The 27,542-nt window shown below is 42.9% G+C and overlaps 3 protein-coding genes and 1 non-coding gene across 5 annotated transcripts; 3 read left to right on the forward strand and 1 right to left on the reverse strand.

The window, feature by feature from the left end:
• The first annotated feature begins 10,073 nt into the window (after positions 1-10,073).
• LOC101786165 (myb-related protein MYBAS2) lies at positions 10,074-11,569 on the forward strand. The gene is made up of 3 exons (XM_004962663.4): positions 10,074-10,412; positions 10,545-10,674; positions 10,751-11,569. Exons 1-3 carry the CDS (start codon positions 10,292-10,294, stop codon positions 11,220-11,222), a joined length of 723 nt encoding a protein of 240 aa, XP_004962720.1. The 5' UTR covers positions 10,074-10,291; the 3' UTR covers positions 11,223-11,569.
• Positions 11,570-12,425: 856 nt separating this feature from the next.
• On the forward strand, positions 12,426-12,499 carry TRNAW-CCA. Its single transcript has one exon. It is a non-coding gene; the product is annotated as a tRNA-Trp (tRNA).
• A 1,592-nt stretch (positions 12,500-14,091) lies between these two features.
• Positions 14,092-21,055, reverse strand: LOC101786558 (diaminopimelate epimerase, chloroplastic). 2 transcript variants are annotated; one of them, XM_004962665.3, is made up of 10 exons: positions 20,741-21,055; positions 20,380-20,547; positions 19,588-19,658; positions 19,129-19,186; positions 17,874-18,053; positions 17,246-17,330; positions 17,100-17,159; positions 16,081-16,154; positions 15,860-15,976; positions 14,092-14,480 (listed from the first exon to the last, which is right to left on the reverse strand). In XM_004962665.3, exons 1-9 carry the CDS (start codon positions 20,999-21,001, stop codon positions 15,860-15,862), a joined length of 1,074 nt encoding a protein of 357 aa, XP_004962722.1. In that variant the 5' UTR covers positions 21,002-21,055; the 3' UTR covers positions 14,092-14,480. The 2 variants fall into 2 exon arrangements, with proteins under 2 accessions (XP_004962722.1, XP_004962721.1); XM_004962664.3 differs by having other exon boundaries at positions 17,246-17,333.
• A 2,374-nt stretch (positions 21,056-23,429) lies between these two features.
• On the forward strand, positions 23,430-27,240 carry LOC101752680 (UNC93-like protein 3). The gene is made up of 10 exons (XM_004962666.3): positions 23,430-23,627; positions 23,705-23,868; positions 24,458-24,521; positions 24,606-24,719; positions 24,875-24,919; positions 25,498-25,733; positions 25,817-25,907; positions 26,160-26,272; positions 26,376-26,499; positions 26,652-27,240. The coding sequence occupies exons 1-10, from the start codon at positions 23,463-23,465 to the stop codon at positions 26,832-26,834; spliced, it is 1,299 nt and encodes a 432-aa protein (XP_004962723.1). The 5' UTR covers positions 23,430-23,462; the 3' UTR covers positions 26,835-27,240.
• Positions 27,241-27,542: the final 302 nt, after the last annotated feature.

The raw sequence follows: 27,542 nt of genomic DNA on the forward strand, positions 1-27,542 counted from the left end.
CCGCATGTCAGCAGGCTTAAAACCGCAGGCCCACAACACGTATTAAAGCTGCCGCCACTCTGCGTTGCTGGAGTTCTCTTCGCCGACATGTTTGTCAGTTGCCGCTCGTTCTGATAAACTATGAAGCCTCGAATAAGTATTTCAAAGAAAAAAAAATGAAACCTCTAATAAGTCTGTTAGAAATATGAACTATGTCACTTGAAGAAGAGATTGTGACTAGCCTTTTTACAGTGGGCCCTGACATGTTTTTACTTTAGGAGGAAGCGGGCCATGGCACGTCCGTCTGGGGCTGGACGGACGACAGTGTTGGGCATTGATGCGGCTTCTTTTCGGCCCACGAGAGCAGGCTAACGGCCAAACGGACCGGACGTACAGTCAAAGGCCTGGGCCGTAGTAGATAGATAGATCTGAGCGTCGTGTGTCAGCTGAGGTTTAAAACCGCAGGCCCACTACTTTGTGTCAGCTCAAAGCTCTCCCACGCCCCGCCACCCCCCACCACCCCAGTAGTCCACTCGTCCGTGTTCTGTTTGAAAATTTTCTTTCCAATCGAGTGAGACTGACAACGTTTGAAAATTTCTCAACCACATATTTGACTCCAATATGTACAATCTTACATGTATTGTTGCACAGTTTGCTTCGAACTTTTTTTCTTTTTATTGACCACTTTGCTACGGATGAAAATGGTATGCCCCACCTTTACACAGTTTTTCTTCATCATGCACCGTAATTGTCCACCACCATCCATCGCTCAGGTTTGCGTCGTTGGGGGTTCTAGGGTTGGAGCTTGTGGGGCTGCTGCCTCGCCGAGCTTAATTAGAGGATGACTAGGGCTGACGGTCGCTTTGGTAGCGGCGGTATATTCGTGGGCAACTGAGAAGAGGCGGCGAGACATTGTTGGTGGGGTAATAGAGTACATCTAGCGGGAAGTGTGGATGATGGAGGCGAGCTTTGACTTGGTTAGAGGTAGGGCGGGTTAAGAAGGCAGTAGCGGATGGAGGATGGAGGTAGCGGCCGCCGGCCGCAGGGGCTCATTTGTTCATGTTTATGTTTCCAAGAACGTCACATAAACAAGAGTATATTTATTTTATAGATGAAATACTTCATACATTGTTTCATCTTTTATTGTTTCCAAGGTTACATGCAAGATACAAGCATTTTGTAAACTGTGTATACATGATTTCATCACATGAAACCAATTTATTCTCTCACCTCATAAATAGTGTGACATGTCATCACAATTGCCTACATGGCACCTCATTTAGTACTAATAAAACTGCCATTGAGAATAGTCTAAGAGGAAATGGTGGGGTGATTAATGTCAAGTCGTAATTGACCGCCTTCTTATTGCTCAAACGCTAACATGCCATCTTCAAATTGTTTGCACTCTAATCTTGTGTGACCACCTTCTAATCTTAAAATAATATCATTGGATTTGTATTTAAAAGTAGTTTTTATATAACTATTATTTGTTGCTAGAAACATATATAACTATTATTTGTTGCTAGAAACATTATATTAAGAGTCAAATGTTAGTATCGGAGACCGTGCCAAGTTTGACTGTGACTATATTTTAGAATAGAGGAAGCAATGCCAAAGCACTTGTGCACATTTCTTATTGGATGGAATCTAAAACAACCAAGACAAAAAAAAAGGGATAAAACTATGCAACTTGTTAAGAATGAAAAGCACCATAGCTTCTTTCTCAAACTTGTATTTAGTTTGAAATCTTCGTAATTGTTTATGCAAATCTTCTGGAAGCACTTAATTTATTTAGAAAATTTAGATCCATCCATATGTCGGGCGAATTTAATGTCCACTGTACACGGTTGTGAAGAATCAAAGGATAAACCGGCGAATCAACTCTGCATGATCATTCATGCTGACTAAGCAGCTCAGGCTGCTTAGCTAGTATATCCAGGCGGTCAGATTGTGATGATCGCTAGGTGGCCATTTGCACATAGTGACATAGTCCTAGGAGCTTTGGTGCAAGATATACGTTTAGACTGGGACTAGAAGCTTTGACGCGGCACTTTTATGGCATTGGCCAGTGTTATCTGCTTATGAAATCATGTATAAATTAGCCGCCTTAGGTTGCGTGCATGTTCTGTCCCTCAGCTGAGAAGAAGATTGACGACGTCTTCCTCGCCAACCATGCACGCTCGCGATGTTCTACGCCACTTCATTGTTCCATCAACACTTACGGGACGTTACACGCACGTCACGAGATCACCATGCATGCGTGTGCCGTCTGGACAGCTAGCCCGTGTGACGTCGTTTTGCATTTGCATGCCGCCTTTCAATTCTTCCGCGTGTTGCACTCTCCACCACATGTTACACTCGTGGCCACACGCTGCGTGCGCGTCCTGAAAATAATCTCGACGCACCATGCAAAAGACGACGTACGCACGCTACGCCCACTGAGGAGGACCGATGAGAACCCTATGGGATGGTACGGCAACTGGTAGTGCTGCTATAGTTTAAAGTGGCCACCTGGTCGCTCTGCTGCTGGACGTTTATGACGCCATCATATTTTATTCTCTCTCTATATCCTTCTGATATCTCGTCACGGGGCCGGATCCAGCAGTGGGGCACTGGGGCGGGCAGGGCAAGTGGCCTACCGCCGCCCGGACAATGAAGTTCTTCCTTGAGCCCTTCATGAGTTTTACAAAGAATGAAGAAGAAGAGAATAGAGGGAAGGAGGAAGAGGAAGAGCAGGGGCGGATCTAGGGCCCGAGCAGTCCGGGGTGAGATCATAGAGTCCCTTTAACATATGTGGTGTTTAACCTAATAAAATGAGGTTTAGGAGATAAGATTAGACTGTTTTGGGCATAATTCAACAGCTCAGCCTAAGGCGCAGTCCCGTTCTGAATTCACCCCTGAGGAAGAGGGAACCCTCCTAAACTTAGGAGCTAGGAAAGTAATCCCAAAAGATTACCATGAGTAGGTTTTCAATATAAAAGCACGATTGAAATCACACGTAAAAGAGTACGTACCTAAGTACGCGTCCACTCAAAAATATAAAAGAGACACATACGCATGAGATTACAATTTACAAATACATACGCACTAGTCGTCATACGGAACTACGCACGTCACTTGTTCTACTAACCGGTCCGCCTCCACCTGGCATATAATCCATCGGTGGCCGTCACCGTCGTCGATCGACTCGTCGCCATCGCCGCCGCAACTTGAATATCTCCGCGAATCGGAATAAAGAAGAAAAAACAAAACTCTTCCCCCTTCTCCCTTTTACCGTCACCATCGACGCGCTTTTGGCACACGATCGGACGGCCGGTGACCACCCTTGCACGCGTCTCCATCAATCACAGTTACTAATAACTAGACAAGAGCACCAGCTAGCCCAGGGAGATCGAGGAACGGCAGGCGTCCAGTTCCACGGTAGAGCGAGAACGCAGCCCACTGAAGCTAGAATAAAACCGCTTTGCCGCGAGCACGCACTAGCAGGGTGAAACCAGCACGGAACCCCCTCCCAACCTGACGCCATGTCTCGATCTCTGGCTCCGCGCGCATCCTCACCTCTACCGTCGCGTCGTCTCACATCGGCATCTTCAGGTGACGCCGGGCGGATAGGATCGGAGCTCGGAACGGGGACGAACCTCGCATCGCGTCTCCTCCGCACACAGTGGAAAAGCTGCCGATCGACAAGGGCCGGAGCGTGGCACCACACGAACTGAGCCATCAGTCGCGTCCATGTCACCGGAGGCCACCGTGCCGGTGCCGGCCGCCGGTGGGCAAATAAAGGAGGGTCCCTGGTTCCACGCCTCTTCCGGAAGGGGGATTTTGCGTGCCGCCGCGAACCAGAGCGTGGCTAGTCAGGTCTGGATGGAGCCATACAAGTTGGTGCTTTTAGTCGATGCCAGGATTGACAAAGGTCGTACGTCAAACCAATCAGAGTTTGGATTATTTTTTTTTCCCTTTCGCGTGGGTTTTTGCATTGACTCACTTGCAAGCTAAATATTACCTTATCTTCACTTTTTACTAAAAGGTAAAATTGGGTGTGTGGTGGTCGTTGGCTTATACGTACATACGTACGTATTTTCAGCGTAATGATTTTGTGTAAACATGTGCCGAACAATACATGATCCATGAGACTATGACCTTCTACTTTATTTGTTGGGTTAATTCTACATGTATGTAACTGAATTATTAGAGTGCAAAATTTATATTATTGGTATTCTAAAAATATGTACAAATGTATCCTAATTTTCACCCGTGCGAGCCAATTGTTAACGAAGTTTAATCCAATCCGACAGCCTTCGATGCAATTCCGACATAATCCCCGTAACCTATGGGAACCCAGCTAAGACATATCACGCCGACTGATGATGGGAACAAGCGCAACACACCACCTAAGCAACGGATATTCATTAGCAAGATGACTCGAGATGTGATCCCAGCCCGTACGTCAAACCCTATTTTGGATATTATTTATTTAGCTTCGACTGGTTTTTGCATTGAGTCAATGAGATTGCAGACTAAATATGACCTTATCTTCACTTAATTGAAAAGTAAAGTTTGGAGGTGGTGGTGGTGGTTGGTTATACATATATATGTATTTTCTATGCAACGGTTTGTGTAAATATGTGTACACTAGAAGAAACTATTTAATCTGTGACGGATTTTTGGTGACGTTTACAGAAAAAGTCATAAATAGAGAAACGTCTATGATGATTTATGGATTTTCGTCACAGATTTGCAAATTGCCCGTATAGGCTCATATTTGAGCCCAGTTTCTGTGACGAATCTCTCATAACCATCATAGAGTGAAAGTAGAGTTCGTCACGAATTTGATATCGTGCTCAAACCACAATGATGAAAATCAAATCTGCTATATTTTATTTTGTTTTCACAATCTAGATTTTTATTGCACGGGAAAAGCTCCACTTATATATATTCTCAAAAAAAATCATTGTTGGTCAATTCAACATTCTCGGCTTAGCCTACTTCCTCCCGCAGCGTGTGCTAGCGATTCAAAAAAAAATAAGAAGAAGTGGCCGTAGCCTCCCGCCGTACGTGTGCCTGTGATAAAAAAAAAACCGATCCAGCAAAAAACAGCAGCGCAAGGAGTTAAATGGGTTTCGAACCTGAGAGACCTTCCAGCCTAACAACTGCACTACACAACTTCATTTGTCTTAGAGCATAGCATTACGCTTTTTACACGTACCGAGTTAAAATGAGAAAAAAAGAACCACAAAATTCAGCCACCGCCAGCCGCCCACGCCATGTCATCGGCTTCCGCCAGCTGCCCGCGCCACATCACCAACTTGCCCACTGAAATTTGACCCAAAACATGCGTCACGGAGAGGGTTCGAACTCGGGACCTGGCAGTATAGCCTAGCAAGACTTAATTAGCACTGCACCACCTCTTCACTTGTGTCAATTGCTTGTTAGCAGCCACGTCATTAGCCATGTTAGCAGCCACATCATCATTATTATCCATATCACTAGCCATGTTAATCGCCACATCAACGTCCATGTCACATACGGGTGAATACGTGGCAACCATCTGTGACGTTTATTTTTCTCATTAACATTGAGCTTGGGTTAGGGTACGCGGGCCTATAGGCATTTTATGACGGTTAACAAACGTCATAGATTATGCTGATCATGACGATTATGAAGAAACATAGATCGATTTAATCTGTGACACTCAATACATGACGTTATCTGAAATCGTTACAAACAGTGCATTATGATGGTTTTTGTTGATTTCAGCAATCTATGACAAATTTGTTCCGTCACGGATTAAATAGTTTCTTGTAGCGGTAAATAATACAAACCCGTTGTTTACTCGTAGCCTCTACGAGTTGCAATGGACGGCCATCTACTTTATTTGTGGATTAATATTTCCATATGCAACTAAATTATTAAAGTGCAAAACTTAAATTCTTTGCATTATAAGTCCGTTAAAATTTATCCTAATTTTTGCCTATGTGAGCCAATTATGAAAGAACTATTATCGAATCCGACGGCCTTTCCGACAGACTGCCTTTAACCTACGAGAATCTAGGTAATGGAAACGAGGGCAACGAATACCAATCAGCAAGGTGCGTGACTCGAGCCGTGCGTGTGATCCCTCCGTTCCCGTGAACATTGACAATGCAAGTGGCCGTAGCAGCCGACGGAAGGAATAAATAAAGGATCGGCGAAGGAGGCACAACAAGTACAAAGCTTTGGTATCATCCGAATAACTTTTCCCATCACAGTTGACAGTACGTATGACGACGCTTTTAACGTCAACAAAAAAAATCGGAAAAAAATCTGCAAAGCAGGCGTTTTGTCAAAAGAGAACAGTGCACGCACAAATCCTCCGATAAACCAACGACCAGACACAGACAGGAAGCATCCGTAGTGCGACACAACTGTACGAGATTACACCCATGATCCACTCGCGATAAGCCGATCGATAGCTCTGGACGGGTCAGTAAAATTAGTTTAAAGATAACGTGCATGCACACGCGGGAAACAGGTGGCGAGCAAGGTCTGGGAATGGATCGGAGGAAAGGGGGTCTCTGGGCCGGGTCTGAGGGGCACTGATGGCCACACTGACCCCTTCTGGCCTCGAGCAGCCAGCCGCTCACTGAAGAGAGTCTCAGAAGAAGGGGGGAAAAAAAATCATGGTGAAGCAGAGTAAAAAGCAAAGCGAGCAGGGGCGCAGTCGGTGTCAGTCAGGGCGATAAAAAAGGTGGCCGACGACGAACAGTTGACTAACGGCGCACTGTGCACGGCTAGTGGCCATCCGTCTACAGTGCGCCTGCGAAGAAAACGCGGCGAAATCCAGCTACTCCCTTCCTACAAACAGCACGCGACGGCGAGGTATCCATGAATCCATCGTCCACTGGTGCTGGCTTGTTCGTTCAGTGCGCTCGCACATAGGGAGAGTCCCTGTTCAGTTCAAGGTGTTGTGTGTGCAGTGCACCCAGCCGAAGTCAAGCTGTTGCGGCCGCAGTCGTGACACAGAGCACAGGGGTTTTGTGGGTTTCAACGGGGCACTCGATAGGCACTGAGTCGGAGATGGACTACTACTACTCGTCCACCGCCGCGGCGCCGCCGTCGTCGCGCCGATGATGAGCAGGGCCGACCAGCCCTGGCGGTGGAGCATGCCCCTCGCTGCGGCGCTGCCACCGCCACTGGCAGAGGAAGAAGAAGCCCGGGGCCCCCGCACGGGCAGGGCCGCAGGTGGGAGACCACCACGGGCGCAGCTAGCAAAACAACAAGCAGAAGCGGCGCGGGAAATAAAGGGCTTCTTTGTAGTGGGACGGGCTCGGAGCAGCGGCAGCCGAGCCTTCCAAAAGTAAGACGCCAAGCCAAGATAAAAAGGCGAGGGCCAATGCCATGCCCATGCCTCAAAGTGGACTGCACCACAGCACAGCACAGATCGCAGCTGATGGAGCCATGGAGCGAGCTCGCTCGGTGGCCTCCACATCAGACAGAGCTCCTCTTCGTTTCCATGGCTTTCTCTCTCCTTTTTTTCTCTTCTTCTTTCCGTCAGGCTCCTGCTGCACATAATCATTTTCTCCGTGCTGTTGAGAAAGGCCTTTTCAGAAGGGGGGGATACAAACAAATGGCTGCACAGTAATGGAGAAGTTAGGTCCCAGGGATGTGAGATGAGAAATTTCTAATGGAAGGCCCTACCCCCTACTGTGCTGGAGATGTGGCTGTTCCAGAAAGGGCCCTCCACCCTGTGCTGTGGACACCAAAACGCAGGCCGGCAGGCAGGCAAAAGCATTTTTTTTCTTAGTTGATGAAGCCAAGACTTCAGCAATCACAAATGCATGGCATGGATGATGGTGATGACGATGGTGGCAAAAGGGAAACCACACACTCACTCACCATGACAATTGCATGATCCAGCAAGGAATGTTGGCGTATCAAAAAACTACTACCCAAGGGCAAGAAAAGGGGGTGGCATGCCCTAACACCGCGGTCGCGGATCAATCAATCATTCAGCATGTCAGCCGGCGTAACCTGCGTGCCACTAATGGTCAAAACATTTCTTAATCGAGGCAAGCATGAGTTGACAAGGATTTACCAGTTGGTGATAATGGAGGACATGTGTGTGTTGCTGACCTGACACCACCGAACGTTCACCAAGGGTGTGTTTGGTTGCATGCATCACATGATGCATGCATGGATGATTCTGGATGGGGTAGTATAACCAATTTGCTTGTACCATATGGTTCACTCTAATTAGTAGAATAATGTATTATCTAATTAGTAGAATAATGTATTAAGTGGGATGGCCTCATCCTGGATGAGTTGGTCCAATTCACCCAACCAAACAAAAGAATCGTTATTATTTTGAATCATTTCATACATGAATCAAATGATACAACCAACCAAACACACCCCAAGAAAAGACGATCCACCGGAGCTTTGGACGACGCTGCCCGTCGTCTCAAGTCAGCTGTACGAGCAGAAGAGAAATGATGAGCCATTGTCCAAAACTAAGGTCAGCTGTGGAGGCCTGCAGGATCACAGGAAAAAAAAAGCTTGGCTCGCAGAGTCTCAGCTGCTGGCTCCAGCAGCTCTAGAGGGTCGCCCCTTTCCAAGGACGTCTTGTGCTAGTGTGTGCGTGCAGTGAACTGGTAAGATCTTTTTCCTGTGCCTCTGATAATGGCTGACACAAAAGGAGGATGGAGTCCTCTGTGCCAATGATAATGGGTGGCAGAAAGGCTAGTGCTTTTCACATCAGGACAGCAGAAAAAAAATGTGGAAGAAACCAGATGGGGACTTTAGCAAGATGCTCTTTTTTTTTCCAGTAGTAAGCGCCCAGTAGAATTGCTAGAATACACCAGCTGCTTTATGGACCACTACAAAGTGGAATTCCACTGTAAATTACTCCAAACTTAGCATATCCAAACAATCCAAGTTTACGGAGCTGCAAGCAACAGGTGATTGCGTGTTATGACTTCCAGTATGACGTGTGCATTAGCAAATAAAGTCCGCATCAATTTCATGTATAACACCAAAAACAAAACCATGGAACTCAGATACATGAGCAAAGACTTCACAAGTTGGACAGTCTGAATTGAACAACTCAGAAATCATATAATGAATGGTAGGTTTTCTTCTGTACGTTGAACTTCACATTGGCAAACATGAGTGAATCCATAACTCTTGCAATGAAAACGAAAATGCACATCCAGCATATGAAGCACTTTATGTATCTATGTGATCTAATGATGGCTGTATACTTCATTTGATTGATCAGTAGAAATATGCTGCTATTCCTAGTTAAACTATGCACATAGTGGTCCATCAAGGCACCAAAAAGTTGATAAGCACAACCACTTTTCTTTTCTCAAGAAACAAAAGAAAGTCATATTAAAGCGGAAAGAGAAATAAAACAAAAGGAAGAAGAATATACCTTCAGAACATATTAGTATTGCGCTGGTATATAAAAAGTTGAAAAAAATCTGGAAAGCACCATGGTACAGGCATCCAAGCTGGTATTGGCTCAAGCCAGTATTTAGTTTAACAGTTGCTTTGGGAGAAAAAAAACTGTCTAGCAACCAGTGAACATGTTTTCTGTCAACGAACACGGCCAGTGTTCTGTATACTGATCCTGTCGCTAGTAGTAACTGATGATTATTAGACAGTAAAAATCAGTGCAAAGCTTTGACATATGAAGAAGCTTCTACAAGATGGATAAAGCTTCTAGTGTAGCACATATTTATGAAGAAACCGAAAGGACAAGTTTCAAGTAGAAATTTGAATAAGACATATAGGAACAATAAATTTTGAAATACGTTCAAAAATTTACTTGCATGATGCACCAACATTCATGTGTACTTAACAGAAAGCAAGAATATACCGCTGCAAACTCCAGAAGCCAATAAAGTGAATGTCCTAACATGCACACCTATGAATTTGCAATACAATATGCGCAGCATGAGCCAATTAAAAAGCTACTTTATCAGTTAGAATCTGAGGGCAACCCAAATGGTGGAATATAGGATCTTTAGGGAGCTCCAAATCACACCCACCACATCACCTGGCCACCAAGACCTCCCCCTCTTACCTATAAATGAGAGGCAAAAGCCACCAAACCAGAAGGCAACTAAGACAAAGTCGCGTACTCTTCTCTGTACTAGCTTTCTTCTTCTTCCTCCCCTCTTCCTCCCAAACAGACTGGAGTTCATCAAGGTCACCCTGAAACTGGAGCCAACAAGCATACAGAGAAAGAAGAGCAAGAAGACTGGCTCCCAGCCAATACAAGGTAGGAGCGAGCAGCGTTAGGTCAGTGTCATCATATCACAGGGTCGATATGGTGACAGTGAGAGAAGAGACTCGCAAGGGGCCTTGGACAGAGCAGGAGGACCTGCAACTGGTATGCACTGTCCGTCTGTTCGGTGAACGTCGTTGGGATTTCATTGCCAAAGTATCAGGTTTGAGGGGTGGGGGATCCAAAATTAGGTAGCTAAATTGAAATATTCCGCGCTAAGTCGCAACAGGATGTATTAACTTCTCTAACCAACTCTCTTCTTGCTTTCCCCCTCCCCCTCTATATCTCCATGCAGGGCTCAACCGAACAGGCAAGAGCTGCCGCCTGCGCTGGGTCAACTACCTTCATCCTGGCCTCAAGCGTGGGCGTATGTCTCCCAATGAAGAGCGCCTCATCCTCGAGCTTCATGCTAGATGGGGAAACAGGTTTGATCACCAAACGATGATCCAAAAAGAAGGATAGTTTTCTCGAATACTAGAAGCGATAACTTCTCTTCAACAGGTGGTCCAGGATTGCACGCCGCTTGCCAGGGCGCACTGACAATGAGATCAAGAACTACTGGAGGACGCACATGAGGAAGAAAGCACAGGAGAGGAAGAGGAACATGTCCCCATCATCGTCCTCATCTTCACTGACTTACCAGTCCTGCTACCCAGATACTCCCTCAACCGTTGGAGTTGAGGGGCAGGAGCTTCATGGTGGCAGTGGCTGCATCACAAGCATCATGAAGGGCACCCCTCCAGACATGGATGTATATCCCATGGACCAGATATGGATGGAAATTGAGGCACCTGATGTGCCCTCGAGCATGGGCCTTGATGGAGGGAACGAAAATGCATGCAGCAGCCTCGCCGCCCCTCTGGTGCCACCTGCAGCGTGGGATTACTACCCAGAGGCTGGCTGGAAGATGGATGATGAGATCAAGATGGCACCACAATTCGGTTACGGTGAAGGAGTTGGCCCCTGCTTTTGAAGCCATACATATTGGGTCACATTACTATGCTACATACCTATCTAGCAGAAGTGAAATGCTTTTGTGGAAACAAGTTTAGCATGGATCTGAATATTTATCTCCGCTTAGAATTGCAGGTCTGTGGCTCTATGCATGTTTTCTATGTATCTATCTAGTGTGCAACAAGCTTATCTTACTTTGTCCTTGATGCTATGGAATACAAGGGTGAAGGTACTCTGTACTCACAGTATAATTAGCTATCTCATGTGAGACTTTTCTGCTGGTCAAGAATAAGTGTAACTTGGTTAGATGCTTTTAATTTGAAGGATTTTACAGTTTCAGTCCAGAGAAGCTGTTGGTAAGGTGAAGTTTAAGCTGATCCAATTGAGAATATGGTTTATTTTTAAACCATCCATATAAACCAGTAAAGATTGTGTGCACACGTGAATGTGCTTAGTTGATGCCTGAAGCAAAAACTACTAACCCAAGACAGAAGCCAATTGGCATTACCAAATTAGTGCTCTGAGAGAGTTGCCTACCTTTATCAAAAAATTGTATTATTCCATTGTACCAACTTGGCAACTTGCAAGCCGTAGAATTAGGAAAGAGAAAACAGCTCTCAGGAGCCACCAAGTCTTAAGGTAAAAAAAAAACAAAGTCTGACCCAGCAAAAAAAAGCTATGGCAAAAGTGTAACTTAATTTAAAATGTTTCGGACCTAAGTCTAAATCCAGAAGGATTTCTGTAAATTCCAAATCATTCATGCTATATTCTGCACCGCATGTCCAGTTCTATAAAAAAAAACTGGATAAAGTAGACTTCAAAGTACATACTACATAGTAACATAGAAAAGTAGAAAATTCATTAAGAATGAAAATCTAAATAAGAAAAATAGAACCTCCGGTGATGGAGAGGATTCTAGAAGATGAGAATGATGACATCTTTTGGTCAAAGTAAGTGACAAATGAAAATATATAAACCCTAGACTTCTGAATACATTACATATTGAAAACATAATCTTTTCTTTGGAATCACGTGCATAACAGTTTGTTTGGGTACAAATTGTCACGGGATCAAATCCTGTCATCCCTAACTATTACTTCTCCTATGGCCTATGGGCAGTAACAAGGGATCAATTGAAATCGATTCAAATTGGAAAATTTTAAGAGTTTCATTCTTCTATATGCATGACAAAACCATCCTTTTCCTTACTGCTTTGTAAGAAGCGCTCTTAGTTCAGTTCGGTAGATCGTGGGTCTCCAAAACCCAATGCCGTAGGTTCAAATCCTACAGAGCGTGATTTATGATTCAACTCGCCATGCCAACCTGACAACCTTGATGTCAAATGACAGTTTTCTTAAAGATCTTCAAGAACAGTAACAAGTAGCATTAAAGTGTTGAAGGGTTGACCAGAGAATAGCATATTAGACCTTATACCCAAAAGAGGCATAAAGATTTTGATCTATGCATGCCAAATCTAGTACATGTTCATAGAAAATACAAAACACACAAGAAACAGCAGGAGCAAGGAAAGCCGCCTGTTTCTTTTGTGGGAAGCACTACCAGTTGCACATTGGATCCCTGGCTTATATGCCCTTTCATACTATGAAACAATTAACAGGGTCTACAATTTGCAAGGAGACGAGTTAAGGAAAAAGTGAGTGGGCTGCTTTTTTTTTTCTTTAAAAAAAGAATCAGCACTAGAATTCAATAAGAAAGCTAATTTTGCAAAATAGCAATTAGCCTTGCAGGTCAAGCATGCAGGGGAAAAGGAACTTCACTGCGATACTGGTACAAAAAGGTGGTGATAAGTGGCAAGGCAACAAATTAACCATACGTCATCTTTTAATTGATAAAAGGTTAGTGCTTAACCACCTGGACTCAACCATTACTGCAATGTGGTGCCTCCAGGAAAATAATGAACTGAGGTAATATCGATGGGGATGGGAAGAATTGTGGGGTTTTCTTCTCCTTTTGTCCTTTCCCAATTCCCCCCATATAACAGTAGTGGTGTCCATATGCAGGTTACTGGCAAAATCTAGAAGGTAACACTACCAAGGGAGAAAAACATCACTGATGTTATGTAAAGTGGTATAAACGAGATAACAAACACATGCCATTTGTTTCTGGCAGATCTACTTATCACATATGATGGTGTTCCCAACACCAAGGAGCAAACAGATCACAATTCCCACCCTTGTCTTTAAAAAGTGAGAAACAATAACTACTTTTATTATTTTGTTGAGAAAGGATAACCATATTAACAAGCTTGTATGGTCTCATATCTTTCTTTTTCCTGAAAAAGAATATACCTTCATGATTCAAGCTAAATGCTTCTTTGGCATTTTTCTATGCAGGGGAACAAGGTGCTTGCTCTTAACAACTCAAGTTGAATTCTGTGAAATCAGATAGTAGCTCCTAATATACTCAAGTGTTTTAGCTAGCAAACATGATTGCTTTCCAACATATAATCAATAAGGATAGACATAAAACAGTTATATTCCTCTTAAAACATGCAAATACAACTACGAAGTCATCTAGAGCACAAGACTCAAGTGATTATGCGTGACCCTGTCACTACATGTCAACATGATGTTTCATTGTCGATTTGCTTGCCAATCAAGAACCAATAACATGTCAGCAAAGCAGGATTGCAGGACAAACAATCAAAGATAACTTCAGGGCATCGAAGGTGACAGGGTATAGCTGATCCCTTGATGTTTAAATTCGGGAAAAAAAGAAACCAGAATCGCCTTCAAGCTGCAACTAAGTTCCCTTGAGTCAGTATGAGCAAAACAAAGTAATTACAAAAGCACTGGATTTGGCACTTTATGAATTGTTGCAGTTGACAAATAACCATGAGTTGTACCAATAATGCCTGCTGTCAGAAGTGCATTAGAAGATAGCGATTTTCTGGAAATAGGCAACATTCATCTCAGCAAATAACTAGCAAGCCAAATCATGTTGCAGGATATCAAGGTAGATCTGTAGGCTACTGAAACTTTACGCACTAACATTCGCTTATTGCCAAGAAAAGAAACAGAAAATGGTTGGACAGGTATGTTACCAATGTATGGTTCAAACCTGACAGACTAAGAATACAAAAAGTGAACAACACTAGAATGCTTCACGAGGAAGCCTCTAATCCTGCCCAAATTAAGAAACCAAATTAAAAATATCTGAAAGTGTACTGGTACCAGAACATTCGGTTTCTTGGATATTGTAACCAATCTCACAAGCTCTCAGTGGTAGCCAACACTTCTATCTTGGTCCCCGGTACCTAATAATGTTTGGTAAGCAGGAGTCAACAGTAAAATAGCAAAATGTATCATGGTTTAACAAAGGAATTAGACATTGGTAAAAATCATTATATAATGCTAAATATGAGGTCACAAAAATACATCACTTCACTTACAGTATAAGGTACTCTCTGATCCCAAATACAAGTCCATTAGCAAATATCCATAATACAGCACTTTGACTAGCAATATCTATAAAGTATGTTATTTTAAATATAAAAATTATGTACTATGAGAGTATTTTTCATGATGAATCTAGTAATATCAACCTTATGTTGTCAATCTACATGATCCTTTTAGCGATCTATGGCCAGAGATTAAAAAAAAGGTTGACTTAAGACAAACCTAAATGGACTAGTATTTGGGACAGAGGTAGTAGTTTCTTGCAGATGTCACTACAACTATCAGTTTTTTCCTATTAACAGAGGATTTGCAATACTGTGGCACCTCTTCCATAACAAGAAATTGGTTGATGATAACACGTGAACATATAAAAGTGAGATCATTACACTAACCAAGGTGTTAACCGATATAGACAGGCAGAATGAGAAAACACTCTTGAAAACAAAACACTTTCTTTGCACAATAGATGTATATCTATGCACATCACATCAATATCAATAGCTTCAATCTGGTCTTATTACCTGTGATTTCAAATTAGAGGCTTAGATTAATGTCAGCAGAAGCATCTGCACAACATAAAGGGCCCATCTCCAAACCCCAAATGTTGATATTTGAGAATTTGCTATTAACAATCACAATTCTTTAATGCCTACTTCTGAGTTTTATCATATCATGCTCCATCCCCAACAGAATGCAATTAGAAAAGGGTACAGGACTACAGGTGCTTGCAATACTATAAGTTGGTATTGCCAACGCAAACTTCAATACCAGTTCAACTAGATTCAACTACCAATATGCTTCCCAAGCTTTTGTGTCCGCTATTATACCTACTTCAGCACTGAATTGTATAATACTCCCTTCATTCCAAATTGTAAGTCATTTTAGCTTTGTCCCAAGTCAAACTTCTCTAGCTTTGACCAAGTTTATAGAAAAATGCACAAATATCTACAACATCAAACTAGATTCACTAGATAGACTGTGAAATATATATTGATAGTGCATGTATTTGATATTGTAAATATTAATGTTTTTCTAACCTTGGTCAAAGTTAGACAAGTTTGACTTAGGACAAAGCTAAAATGACCTACAATTTGAAACGGAGGGAGTAATTGAGTATACATTTCAAAGTTTCTTTTCAGATAGTATTAGCCAGGTAGTATCTGCTTATATCAATGCCCAATGTTGACTATATTTGCTGAGATGCAGGTCAATAAATCTTAGACCTCATAAAACTGACCTAGTGAACAACAGACCCATAAAAGACAGCCTCTGCTGGACCAGTCATGTAAACATGATTGTCATCCTCCCTCCACTCTATTTCCAATGGGCCGCCAGGCAAATCAACTACACATTTCTGTTTTGCAATTAAACGATAAAAGATTAATATACAACCCAAAGTATAGTGACTATGAGTCAATGTGCAAAAATAAGAAAAAGGAAAAAAAAAGAAACACAGACCCGCTCAGCTCGGCCCTCTAGAACAGCAGCAACAACAACTGCACAAGCACCAGTACCACAAGCAAGAGTTGCTCCTACATTCAACCATAAAGGTCAGTTTGCATATCAACTCCAAGTGAGAAATGCATAAATACAAAAGGAGGTACCATTAAAGTCAGATATATATTATAGCTATTTGCATTATGAAGTTCTTTTCTCAAATATGCAGGAGAGTTGTACATCATTGCATTAAGAAAAAAAAGAACATAGATCCCACCAGTTCAAACTTAAAACATATGCGCCACAGAAAAAAATTAAAACAATCAACAACAAAGCCACTAGGTCTCAACCATGGTCAGCCATGCAAATCTTTCGGCACTGGCCATGACCCACACCTGTGACACGTCACTAATAATATGCAAAACCCATTGATTGTTGGGCAAACTCCTTCTCAAGACACAAATATTCTAATGGGTTCCAAATTGTCCAAGCACCTAATGTTATCAAGAAGTTAATTCCAGCCAGCACTGAACTCGCCACCAATATAATGGTTCTAGACCACCATTCAAAGAAATGTGACACACATGATTGGGGTGACAGATCGGGGAGACCACAGTGTCTAAACAAGTCTCTCTTGCAATGACACAAGAGACTGCGATTGATTGTCTCATCTTACTGACCACAAAGCAGGCACTGTCTGGATGTGGTAAACCCGGTGAGCAAGATGGTCGGCTTTCAAACACCGATTATGGGCTACTAACTACGGAAAAAATTGGCATTTCTTAGTACCCCATGGCTTCCAAATCAACTTCCATGGTTCCAAACTATCAGATCCAACAAAGAACTCTGCATAAGTTGTCTTTGCATTATGAGGTTATAATGTGGACCATGTTGGTACTGATGACATATTGACACCTCCACCAAAAATAGAAGTAAAATACAAGCATATAGATACATTAGGGGAGGAAAAAGAAGACATTCTGCCATTCAAGCAAATGGGATGTGCACAGTTAAGGAGGCTAAGGGAAGACTAGTTATACCAGCACCACGCTCCCAAACTCGCATTTTTAGGTGTGAACGAGACAAAACCTGTACGAATTCTGCAAAAGGAAAGTTACTTAAACAAAGTCCAAATACGAGGATGTATGCATGAAAGCTCATAGTAACACAAGAAAGTAAGAGTTACCTGTGTTGGTACGAGCAGGAAACATTTCATGGTGCTCAAATTTAGGCCCAATTTCACTAAGTTTTAGATCGTCGACCTGCAAGACCTGCTGGAGTTCAATCAAGACAAGAATCTACGGTTATAATCTGCAGTTGTGTGAACAGCTTGGTTGGTTTAGACGAACTAAAGTTTCATGATGCACATAGTTCAATAAATCCTAATTCACACAGCAGGAAGGGCAGGGCAGCTAGGTGTTATCTGACTGCACAATGGACCCCAAATTAGACAATAACAGAACCATATTGAAGCATCTTAACAAATCCTCTCTTTTTACCTCCAGAAGTATACCCTACATGATACTATCACAAACCATTACAAGTCAAAACAACAGGTTGTGCTGACCAGGGCAATGCAAAAAAAAAAGATCACAGGGGTCACTGATTTATACAATTAGCAAGTTCCAGAACCAAAAGTTTGATGTACAAAATGTAAAAATGAAGCATGTTAAACAAACAACTGATTCCAATGTTTTAACAAGGAACAGTATCCCCGTAGATGGATCCATAAAATGCATGGATGCAATTTGCTAATCAACAATCAAATTCCGAACTTTGAAAAGAAAGCATTTTTTACATGAATTGAGTGTTACCTTTAAGTCTTTTGCACCAAATGTGACACAGTGAGGGTTGCCCATGCTAACACATGTTACATGCCATGTTAAGCCCTCAACTTCTAATTCAGCTTGGACAACAACTTTGTTCTTGGTAGCTAGCAATTTTGTGGGGATATCTGGTCCAGAAAGGATGGGCTCGCCCATATCAACCTTTACCTGAAAACAAAATTTGTGTATAAAATTCTATTCACAGCATAACTTCAAAAATCAAAGGAGCTATGTTCAACAAGAATGAGTGAACGGTTTTTGAACTTGAAAAAGGGAGAAGTAAAATAGGAAGCAAATGCATTTTTAGGGTACTAAAGCCAAGAAAGCTCAAGATAATGGATCTCATCTCAGTAGCTTAAAAGCTCTGCTTCAAAAAGGCTTGCTGGTGGCTCCTAGTCGCTAGGCAGAGCAGCACCGCCTTTCCTAACACCTAGGCATTTCATATAGACATTTTTCCTCTTCGAGTGGTTCAGGACTTGATCCATAAATGAAAATGGGACACATGAAGATGGAGACTTATGTCCGTGTGATAATGTCAAAATTCTTTATTTTTATAGGCCATATCTCCTGTATTTAACAAGGAATCACTCTAATTGAATGGAAAAAGTACAACCGCCTAGGATCACCTAGGCAACACCTAGCGCCTAGCACTTTTTGTAACTTCAGTAGAAGAGAATTCTCACTCAGCAGCTTAACTAGGGCCTTGTGGTTTACTGTAGGGTGAATTTGGTTTTGGATTGTTACACTCAAGATCAGCAATCTTATTTTGTCTACTGATTGGTTCACATCATTTTTGTGGAACGCAACAATTTCAGTGAGTACTTTTTCTTAACGAAAAACCACCTAGTTCCTCCTAGATTTTTCTGCCTGTGAGGTACATACATTCTTCCAACAAATTGCCCATATTCTGGAGGACAAATTGACTGACATAGAAGTTAAGCTTGCTACAGTGGCAAAATAACTATCCTATCTGAACAGTCCAAAGACCATTTATCTATAGTGGTATACTGGTATGAAATTTCATGTTGATTGACTGTAGAAGAATGCAAGATGAAACAGATTTCACATATCACATAAATCAGTTGCAGTAGAGGTAATGAACCTTACCAGACAACTAGTGACCAAATAAAAGATGTTACCTTCACTCAGGACCAAGCAACATAAATAGCAAGGCATGGTTAAGTCTTACAGACTTTGCACTAACATATTAAGATCTCAAAATGACTAAAAAGAAAACATTTACCTGCCCATCACTTTGTATTTCAGGAATGATCAGTCCAGCACCAGTATGAATCGTGAAGCTGAAACATTTAAAGAACTAGTTTCAGGGAGGGAGGGGATAACAAAGAATGATGCATCCACATTACCATATTTATATTTTATACCTTTCTATCATAATTGTGTTTCTATCAGTATTTATGTTAACATTAAACTTAGATTCAACAATAACAAGCCTACCCAAGTTGTTTCAACATAGACAGTCCCCCAGGTAAAGAAATGGGGTTGTGAACTTGTGATAGGCTTGGCAGGCCAAAGTAAATAACCCAGCCACTTTTATGAAGATGAAACCCAAAAGAAGCCCAGAATGATTAGGCCCAGATTCCCCTCAAAGAAAATGTTAGACATAGATTAACATAACATCTCATGGACAATTTTTGTGTATATCATTTACTTGTTTTACAATGATGCTGCAGTGCCTTACCTATGTGTTCCCTGCAGGTTTTCAAGCTCAGCTATAAACCGAGCAAAGCAACGGACTCCATTACCACACATCTGAAACCAAAAGAAATAAGGGGTCAACATGTAGTGTAGGAGAATAATTCAGATGAACAAACTCCATCGAACATTTTATGACTGTCAACAACATGGAAATGAAAAAAAGAGCAAAAAAAAAGAGAGGTTTCTTTAGTTGGTAGAGGCTGTAGAGCAAAAAAGAACATCAACCAGTATATCTGATTATCATAAAGTAAGAATCTGGACTGGAAACATGATGGCGCTTCAAAGGTTTCACAGCCAGTATAGACCCACAATTCCGAAATCAGAGTTTAGTGTATGGCATACGGACCCCAATGCTGGTATGCCTGAAAAATAGATGATACAATAAAGAGACCCTAGCTAGTTGACGCTTTCTAGAAAATATTCTAATAATGTTTAGATTGGTTGATGTCCCAATTTACACAGATTGTTAGTTAGAAAAAATATAAAAAGCCCAAGCTAGCAAACTATTTGAAGGCCAAAATTTCCTTCTACCTAGCATTTGAGGAACCTGACCTCACAACTACACATTAACATTTTTCCTTTAGCATCTAAAGCTCAGAGGATATAAATATCGGCACCAACTTGGCAGCAGCGAGTGGTTAAGTGGTGGCCCTCGAATGGCAGTACACTAAGTTAGCTTAGCTCCATTTGCTGGCAGACAAATGAATACGAAAAACAATTACCACAGCACTGAACAAAGCACTTGGCCCAGGCGCTACAGGCTTCAGTATCATACCTCCGGCTCACTGCCATCGGAGTTGAAGATCCTCATGGTGTAGTCCGCGCCATTGCTCCCCGGCATGACGAAGATGACGCCATCAGCGCCAATGCCAAAGTTCCGGTCGCACAGCTTCGCCGCCTCCTCCGGAGTCACCTTCGGCACTGACGAATCCCTATTGTCCACCTGAAAATCCACGCAGAAATCAGAGAACAGAACAGCAAAAATAGCTACCCCACATCATCTGAAACAACATTGATTGTACGGATTCGTGTAACAGCAGATTTCCCCCAAACAAAGTACAAACACCTCGGGCTCAGGATATGATAGTAGCTGAAGTTAAGTTCAAACACAAAAATAAAAGCAAAAAACTCCCCACCATGATGAAGTCGTTTCCCAGGCCCTGGTACTTGACAAAGTGGAGGGCGCGCCCGGACTCGCGGCGCTCGAGGAACGAGGCGGCGGCGGCGGACCTGGGGGTGGAAACGGCCATCGAGGCGACGGCCCGGCGAGGGGCGCAGGGGACCCCGCGGAGCGAAAGGCGGACGCAGCCGCGGGATGGGGCGGCGGGGGAGGAGACGGTGGCTGCGGCCGCGAAGGAGGTGGTGGTGGTGGCGGCGGCGGCGGCGGCGGGCGACATGGCAACGAGAGCGGGTGGGGGAGCGCGAGGGGTTCGGGGCGACGGAGGAGGTCGCTGTCGCGGTCGCTGTACGGGTAATGACGCGGAGCCTTTGGCCCAATGCAGGTGGGTCCACTTAGAAAGTGTGGCCCGCTGTCATTGACAGTGTGCTTGGTCCACGTGAACAAGGCAGGATCCTCTGCGCAGTGTATAGATGTTGAACTGCTGAGTGCTGACTCACCTGTGCTAAGGGTTAGGCCGCTGATGTTGCATTCCAAATTTCCAATTTCCAAGTACTCGCTCCACTCTGTTCTAAAGGCAGATTTAAATTTGGACGTCCAAAAATGTTATTTTATCGATTTAGCCCATGCATATTTATCGGACTTTTGGGACATGTTGATTATGATTAAGGAGACAAACCCTAACAGTCACATAGTCGTTGAATTTGGAAGCACTATTTCTACTTGTCCCTCATCACAATTTGATTTACCACCTTAAACAAGAGAGCATGGTTCAAATTGGTACTCCCTCCATTCCAAATTGTAGGTCGTTTTAGCTTTTTAGTTTTATAGATATTATTATGCATTTAGATATAGTGTATATCTAGATCCATAATAATATTATGAACCAAGAAAAGTCAAAACGACCTGAACGGATGAAGTAGGAAATACCGAGGCCTGGACAATGGAAGAGAATAGACTCGGTAATATGTTGCCTCATCATCTCCTAAGCCACACTTTAGAATAAAAACGTGATTCGTGCACTACATTTTATAAGAAAATAGATGGCCATAAGACGTCATCATCCTAGCTGAAGAAAACAAAAGGCATAAATTACATCTGACCTAAACCAATGTGTGAGGTTGTGTACTTGTGTAGAAATCAAATCCATAATCGTTGAGAGGCAATTTGAAAGCTCAAGTACGACAAGCAAACTAGAGCAACGTGTTTGGTTACAAGTACTAGTCTATATATAGTCTATATATGTACTCCCTCCATCCCGAAATGCAATTCGTTTTGATTTTTCTAAATACATAACTTTTACTATGTATCTATATGGACGGATCTACAGGGTATGCCGAGTGGTACGTACCCGGCATACCCTGGGCCCAGCACCTTACCTGGTACGTATGACACGCCGCGATGATTCAACTACGCCCGCCCGCCTCCGACGCAGAAACCGAGCCGGCAGTCCGCGTCCGTCAGGGGCCCACGACTCCTCTCGTCGCGGAAACCAAACCGCCCGCCAGTCCGCGTCCTCCCGTCACGGAAACCGAGTCGAAGCGTCGCGCAGTCGACGTCTCGATCTCGACGATCCCTCCACCAGTCCGCCGCCACTGCGCCACAACTTCTCCACGGCTCCGCCCGCCACAACTCCTCCGCTACTGCTGCCGCACCAGGCCACCACCACCAGGGCCTCACGCCAGAGCTTCGCCGCCACCCGCCTCTCGCAGGACGAGAACTTCTGATCGTCCACGATGAGAACTTTTAATCATCCATGAGGAGGTTTAAGATTAATCTATCTTCTATTTTTTTTCTTATTTGAAAAAACTTATGTTCTTAAATACACGGCATAAAGTGTATGATATGGTTTACTTGCTTCTCAAATTGATATTGCTTTTACCAGTGGCAACAACGAGTGGTGAAAGGGTATTTTTTTGCAATGGTTAAAGTGAAAACAAAGTTAAGGAATAAACTAGGTGATAGTGTTTTGGACGATTGTCTAGTCACATTCATTGAACGGGATATTTTCTTCCAAGTGAATGAAGAAGATATAATCAACACATTCATATCATTCAAATTCAAAAGCGGTGGGTAAACAAAGGCAGACAATAATATTGTAAGTTTCTTCTATGCTATATTTCAAACTATTTATATTATGATTTGTTATTGTTTCTAGCTTAATCTTTGAATTTAGCAAATTGTAAATGGCTTTATCAAATTGCATAAGATTTTTTTTTCGGCATACCCTGTGGTAAAATTCTAGATCTGCCACTGTGTATCTAGACATAATATACATTTAGGTGCATAACAAAAGTTATGTATCTAGAACTGCTAAAACAGATAGTAATTTGGGACGGAGGGAGTACCATTTGGGAAGGTGGACTGTAACAATATTTACTGTATGGGAAGGTGGACTGTAACAATTTTTTAGTGAGGATGCCTTATTCTGATCCTATATTAAAAAACAAACCTAAAAGAAAATGCGACGACAGCGCCACGTCATTCAATATATTTGTTGCCACTTGATGCTTACCTATTACCAAATGATCCAAATATAAAATTTCTATTAAACATATGGCTAAGATTCCATGACGAAGTAACAACCTGTTCACTTCGAGTGTTTGGTTTTGGGGAGAGAACCTCGAGTGCTCGACTTCTCGTGGGCCCATGTCGTGACATACTAGTACTAATTCGAAATGCTCGGACAGAAAGCACAGCGACAGCGAGGCAGGCAGAGGCGTTAGCGGTTAGCGGCAGCTATGGAAGCCCAGCGCGACCAGGAGGCCGCAGCCGTGCCGCTCCTCGCCGCGCCGGCGGCTGGGAGGCGGAGCCCCGCCGCCGACGCGCACATCCTCTCCGCCGCTTTTCTCTTCGTCTTCTCCGCCTACAGCGCCGCCCAGAACCTCGAGAGCACCGTCAACACGGTACGCCCCTGCTCCTGCTCCCCGACCCGGCCTGGTCTTCCTATTGTCCGTTCATCGTGTTGGTTCTCGCGCTGCAGAAGGGCGACCTGGGCACCTTCTCGTTGGGGATCCTGTACACCTCCTTCACGCTCTTCGCGGTGGTCGCGTCGCCGGTGGTGACTCGGCTGGGGCCCAAGCGCGCGCTCGTCGTCGGCAGCAGCGGCTACGTGCTCTTCATCCTCGCCAACCTCGTCCCGACATGGTGCGTGCGTCTCGGCCTGGCTGCCTGGTGCCTGTTCGATAGAATTCCTAGCTTGGCGTGGCGAGTGTTGATTCAGTAATTCTACTCGATGACTTCTTAGATCAATATACTCGTCAAGCACTCCGCATGTTCATTAGTAATTGCCCACATTCAGAATTTCAGATCACTGAAATGCATGGTCCCGGTGATTACCTTGATTGGGACTGTGTTAAACCGCGATCAGTTTTCAAGCTGTGCAGCCTCCCCTTTGGCCAATAGTTGAGATTGGAGCAACTCACAAAGGCAGCTTCTTTGGATGTCAGAATGTGCCCAAATTTAGTACGTATCACATATTTTTGACTGACACCCAGTAAGGACTCTGTCTTGAATATGCATCGAACGTTCTTAGATACATGCAACTCCTATGATGTGCCTCTTAATCTACTGCCACTACTGGGTATTTCAATTGTGCCAAAAATCAAAATACTAAGTAAAGTTTCAGTACATGCAATGTTTCAGTTGTGCAAAAATCAAAATAGTAAGCAAAAGTTTCAGTACATACAAGATACAACATGCTGCCTTTCCTGTAATGTTAACTACAAATTGTCAGGTACACAATGGTGCCAGCTTCATTGTACCTTGGTTTTTGTGCATCGATCATTTGGGTTGGGCAGGTAACTGAACTACTTTTTTCATGAACTGTTGTGTCTTTATTGAATCCATATAGCTCACACACCTATGTTCTGCTCAATTTGCAGGGTACATATCTTACATCGGCTGCCCTCAGTCATGCAAGAGACAATAATTTGCCTGAGGGTCGAACTTTGGGGAACTTCACCGGGGAGTTCTGGGGAATTATGGCTAGCACGCAGGTACATATCTACAGGAGCTATTATTATTAGTCGAAACATACCTGGAGAGATTCAGTATTTGTTCTTCACACGACAACTGCAGAGTCTACTTCTTTCATGACTAGTATCTTCTATAATAGCACTGCTTTTGACTTGTACTGCATTTGAATTTTTAGGTCATTGGAAATTTGCTCTCGCTTGCTCTACTGAGAAATGGAAAGGTTTGGTTGTTCTAGAATATTCCAAAGTGCTAATTTCTTGGCATTTGGTTTTTATGTCCTTGATTCAACTAATTATAAACTAAAACTAGAATTGAGATCATGATTGTTATATATAGCCTATGGTTCGAGACATTTGTTGTAATACTGAAAATGAATCAATTTAACATTTCTCCTCTAGTATCCCCAGCAATTAACTATCTAGGTTGTCCTGAGTTTTGATGTAATCATAACTGCTAAAGCAATTGCATCAACTGCAGACATATCCTGTAAAAATAACATTGAAGCAAAGTTACTTCTTGTAGGATTTGACCGTGCATTTTATTAGATGGACGTTCTACTCCTCTATCTAATTAGGCCAAACATGGTCCATTGGCTTATATATCACCTAAAATACTGTCCTTTCTTTCTTGACAAATATATATTGTGAAATGGAGTACCAATCATGCAAATGGATCAATGCTTATTGTTAAATTTTTTTCTGAACTTTATTTGTTTTTTTTAATTGGATTGCTTTGTAGAATATAAATTTGTACACAATGTTTCATTTTTCTTGATCCTTTGGTTCTCATACACTACAGGATGGAGGAAGTGTCACGGGGGAAAATCTATTATTTGTTGTGTTTCTTGGCTGCATGATAGTGGGTATTGTATTAATGTGCTTACTGTCCAAAAGAGAGGAGAAAGGAGATAATGATCAATTGCATTCCTCATTTGGAGCTATGTTGAAGTATATTGTTGCCCCACTGAAGGACCGAAGAATGCTTCTTATTATCCCTCTTATGGTATATATAGGCCTCGAACATGCGTTTGTCTGGTAAGTAGCCCATTATATATCCATGGTTGTTCTCTTTGTTACTATGCTATTCTTTAAAGAAAATACTGTGGATTCTTCTAAAGGGCTGTATTCACAAAGAGCATTGTAACACCTGCGCTTGGCATTTCTGGAGTTGGTGGAGCCATGGCAATCTTTGGTGCAGCTGGTACAGTTGTAAGTGAAATCACAACGACCTGATTGTCAGATGGTTACTTTATCCTTCCTTTTCTCCACTAATATGTTAACTCTCCTGAATTACCTGTCCCATTTGAGTCTGAACTCTATTTCTATTTCATTTGCCAATGCCAAGTCTCCTGTTGGGGCTATTGCTACATGCAGGAATTGCTGAAGTGTATTAGTGACTAGTCAAACGTTTTGCAGTTATCCACGTTCTAGCTGACCTTTGGAACATGCCTTACATTTCAGTGTGCATTGGTTACTGGATATTTGACCTCTGGACTTTATTCAGCTACACTAATAGTGTCATTCGGAGCTATTGCCCATGCTGTAGTCCTATTTTGGTTGCTTCTTTTTTACAGGTTTGATTTCATTAAAATGTTATTGTGCAGTTGTGTACTACTGTTGTACACTCATCCTTTTCTTTTGGACAAAAGTTGTACCCTCATCTTTATCTTGCTACAGCCCAATGGTTGGAGTGCTTGGCGCAGCGGTTCCGCTACTCATAGGCGCCTTATGGGGTGTTGGTGATGGGATGTTGAATACAGAGTTAAATGCAGTCGTTGGACTTTTGTTTGAAGATTCCAAGGTAATCTATACATACAGGATGAAGAAGATGCCATGATCTCATTCGCTGGTTTGCAATTTCTTTCTGATAATATTTCGAAAATGCACTTCGATACTTCTTTCATTCCCCGTGCCTTCGATAAATGCTTTAAGTTTGGCAATATGGCAACGCAGGAAGCTTCCTTTGCACAGTTCAAGGTCTGGGAATGTGGTGCTATTGCCGTCATCTTCTTCCTGAGCCCGCACATCACGCTACAGGCCATGCTCATCTTGATGACCGCGGCCCTCTTCATCTCACTCGGCGCATTCCTGCTCCTCACCATTTTCGTCGAGAAGTCATCGCCTGTCAGATCCTGAGGCAAATCTGTTATCATTAATCAATGCACAACCAAACCGGCGCCCGACCTCGCATCTTCGTCCGTGTTACCAGCAGCGTGCACTGCCTCATTTTGTGTTCACCAGCAGCATGGAAGCGAAATGCCTCGTCCATCATATATGAGCTGCGACTTGTGAAACCATGTCTTGCCATGCCATTCGGTTCAAACATTGATGAAGTAAATTTTTAGCAGGTCTACTGTATCTGTATGGGGGAACCGACAACTGGGCTTCATGGATGCATGTGCTACTGAGCTGGGGATCCTGCAGATATTTTGTGTTAGACGAGTACATGGATTTTGTGTACTCAAAAATTATTTACTACTACTTCACAGAACTGTACATTTTTAAACCGAAATGGGAATAGAACTTACGGAGTTGTACATGACCAGGAGCCTATGAGTTGCCACTGGTATGTGTCTGTGATCATATGCAACTCAGCCTTCGTGAATGTCTGTTTTCGAGGAAAGCCTTGATGAATAATGAAATTTTAAGGGAGGCTTGGAGAAAGATGACTAAAGCAAGGAGGTTGACTAAGTTTGCTCAGGGCCAGGGGGCATCACGGTCTCAAACGCAAATGGTGCTGTAGGAGTAGGAGTGCTACCAATCTTGTTGATGCCTAGGCAAGAGACCACGTGAGGAATCAAAATTTGAATTTAGTTTAAACGGACCGTTTAAATCTTTCCAGCC

Source organism: Setaria italica, chromosome III, assembly GCF_000263155.2.
Source record: "Setaria italica strain Yugu1 chromosome III, Setaria_italica_v2.0, whole genome shotgun sequence".
Lineage (NCBI taxonomy): Eukaryota > Viridiplantae > Streptophyta > Magnoliopsida > Poales > Poaceae > Setaria > Setaria italica.

What these genes read in the sequence shown, in the direction of transcription:
- LOC101752680 (XM_004962666.3), top strand. Translation starts at nt 23,463, where the DNA reads ATGGAAGCCCAGCGCGACCAGGAGGCCGCAGCCGTGCCGCTCCTCGCC. An exon ending in TCGAGAGCACCGTCAACACG is followed by an intron (nt 23,628 to 23,704) that starts GTACGCCCCTGC and finishes CTCGCGCTGCAG; the next exon opens with AAGGGCGACCTGGGCACCTT. An exon ending in TTTTGTTTGAAGATTCCAAG is followed by an intron (nt 26,500 to 26,651) that starts GTAATCTATACA and finishes ATGGCAACGCAG; the next exon opens with GAAGCTTCCTTTGCACAGTT.
- LOC101786558 (XM_004962664.3), bottom strand. Translation starts at nt 21,001, where the DNA reads ATGTCGCCCGCCGCCGCCGCCGCCGCCACCACCACCACCTCCTTCGCG. An exon ending in TGGGAAACGACTTCATCATG is followed by an intron (nt 20,548 to 20,740) that starts GTGGGGAGTTTT and finishes GTGGATTTTCAG; the next exon opens with GTGGACAATAGGGATTCGTC. An exon ending in AACCTGCAGGGAACACATAG is followed by an intron (nt 19,187 to 19,587) that starts GTAAGGCACTGC and finishes TAAATGTTTCAG; the next exon opens with CTTCACGATTCATACTGGTG.
- LOC101786165 (XM_004962663.4), top strand. Translation starts at nt 10,292, where the DNA reads ATGGTGACAGTGAGAGAAGAGACTCGCAAGGGGCCTTGGACAGAGCAG. An exon ending in TTTCATTGCCAAAGTATCAG is followed by an intron (nt 10,413 to 10,544) that starts GTTTGAGGGGTG and finishes ATCTCCATGCAG; the next exon opens with GGCTCAACCGAACAGGCAAG. An exon ending in CATGCTAGATGGGGAAACAG is followed by an intron (nt 10,675 to 10,750) that starts GTTTGATCACCA and finishes TCTCTTCAACAG; the next exon opens with GTGGTCCAGGATTGCACGCC.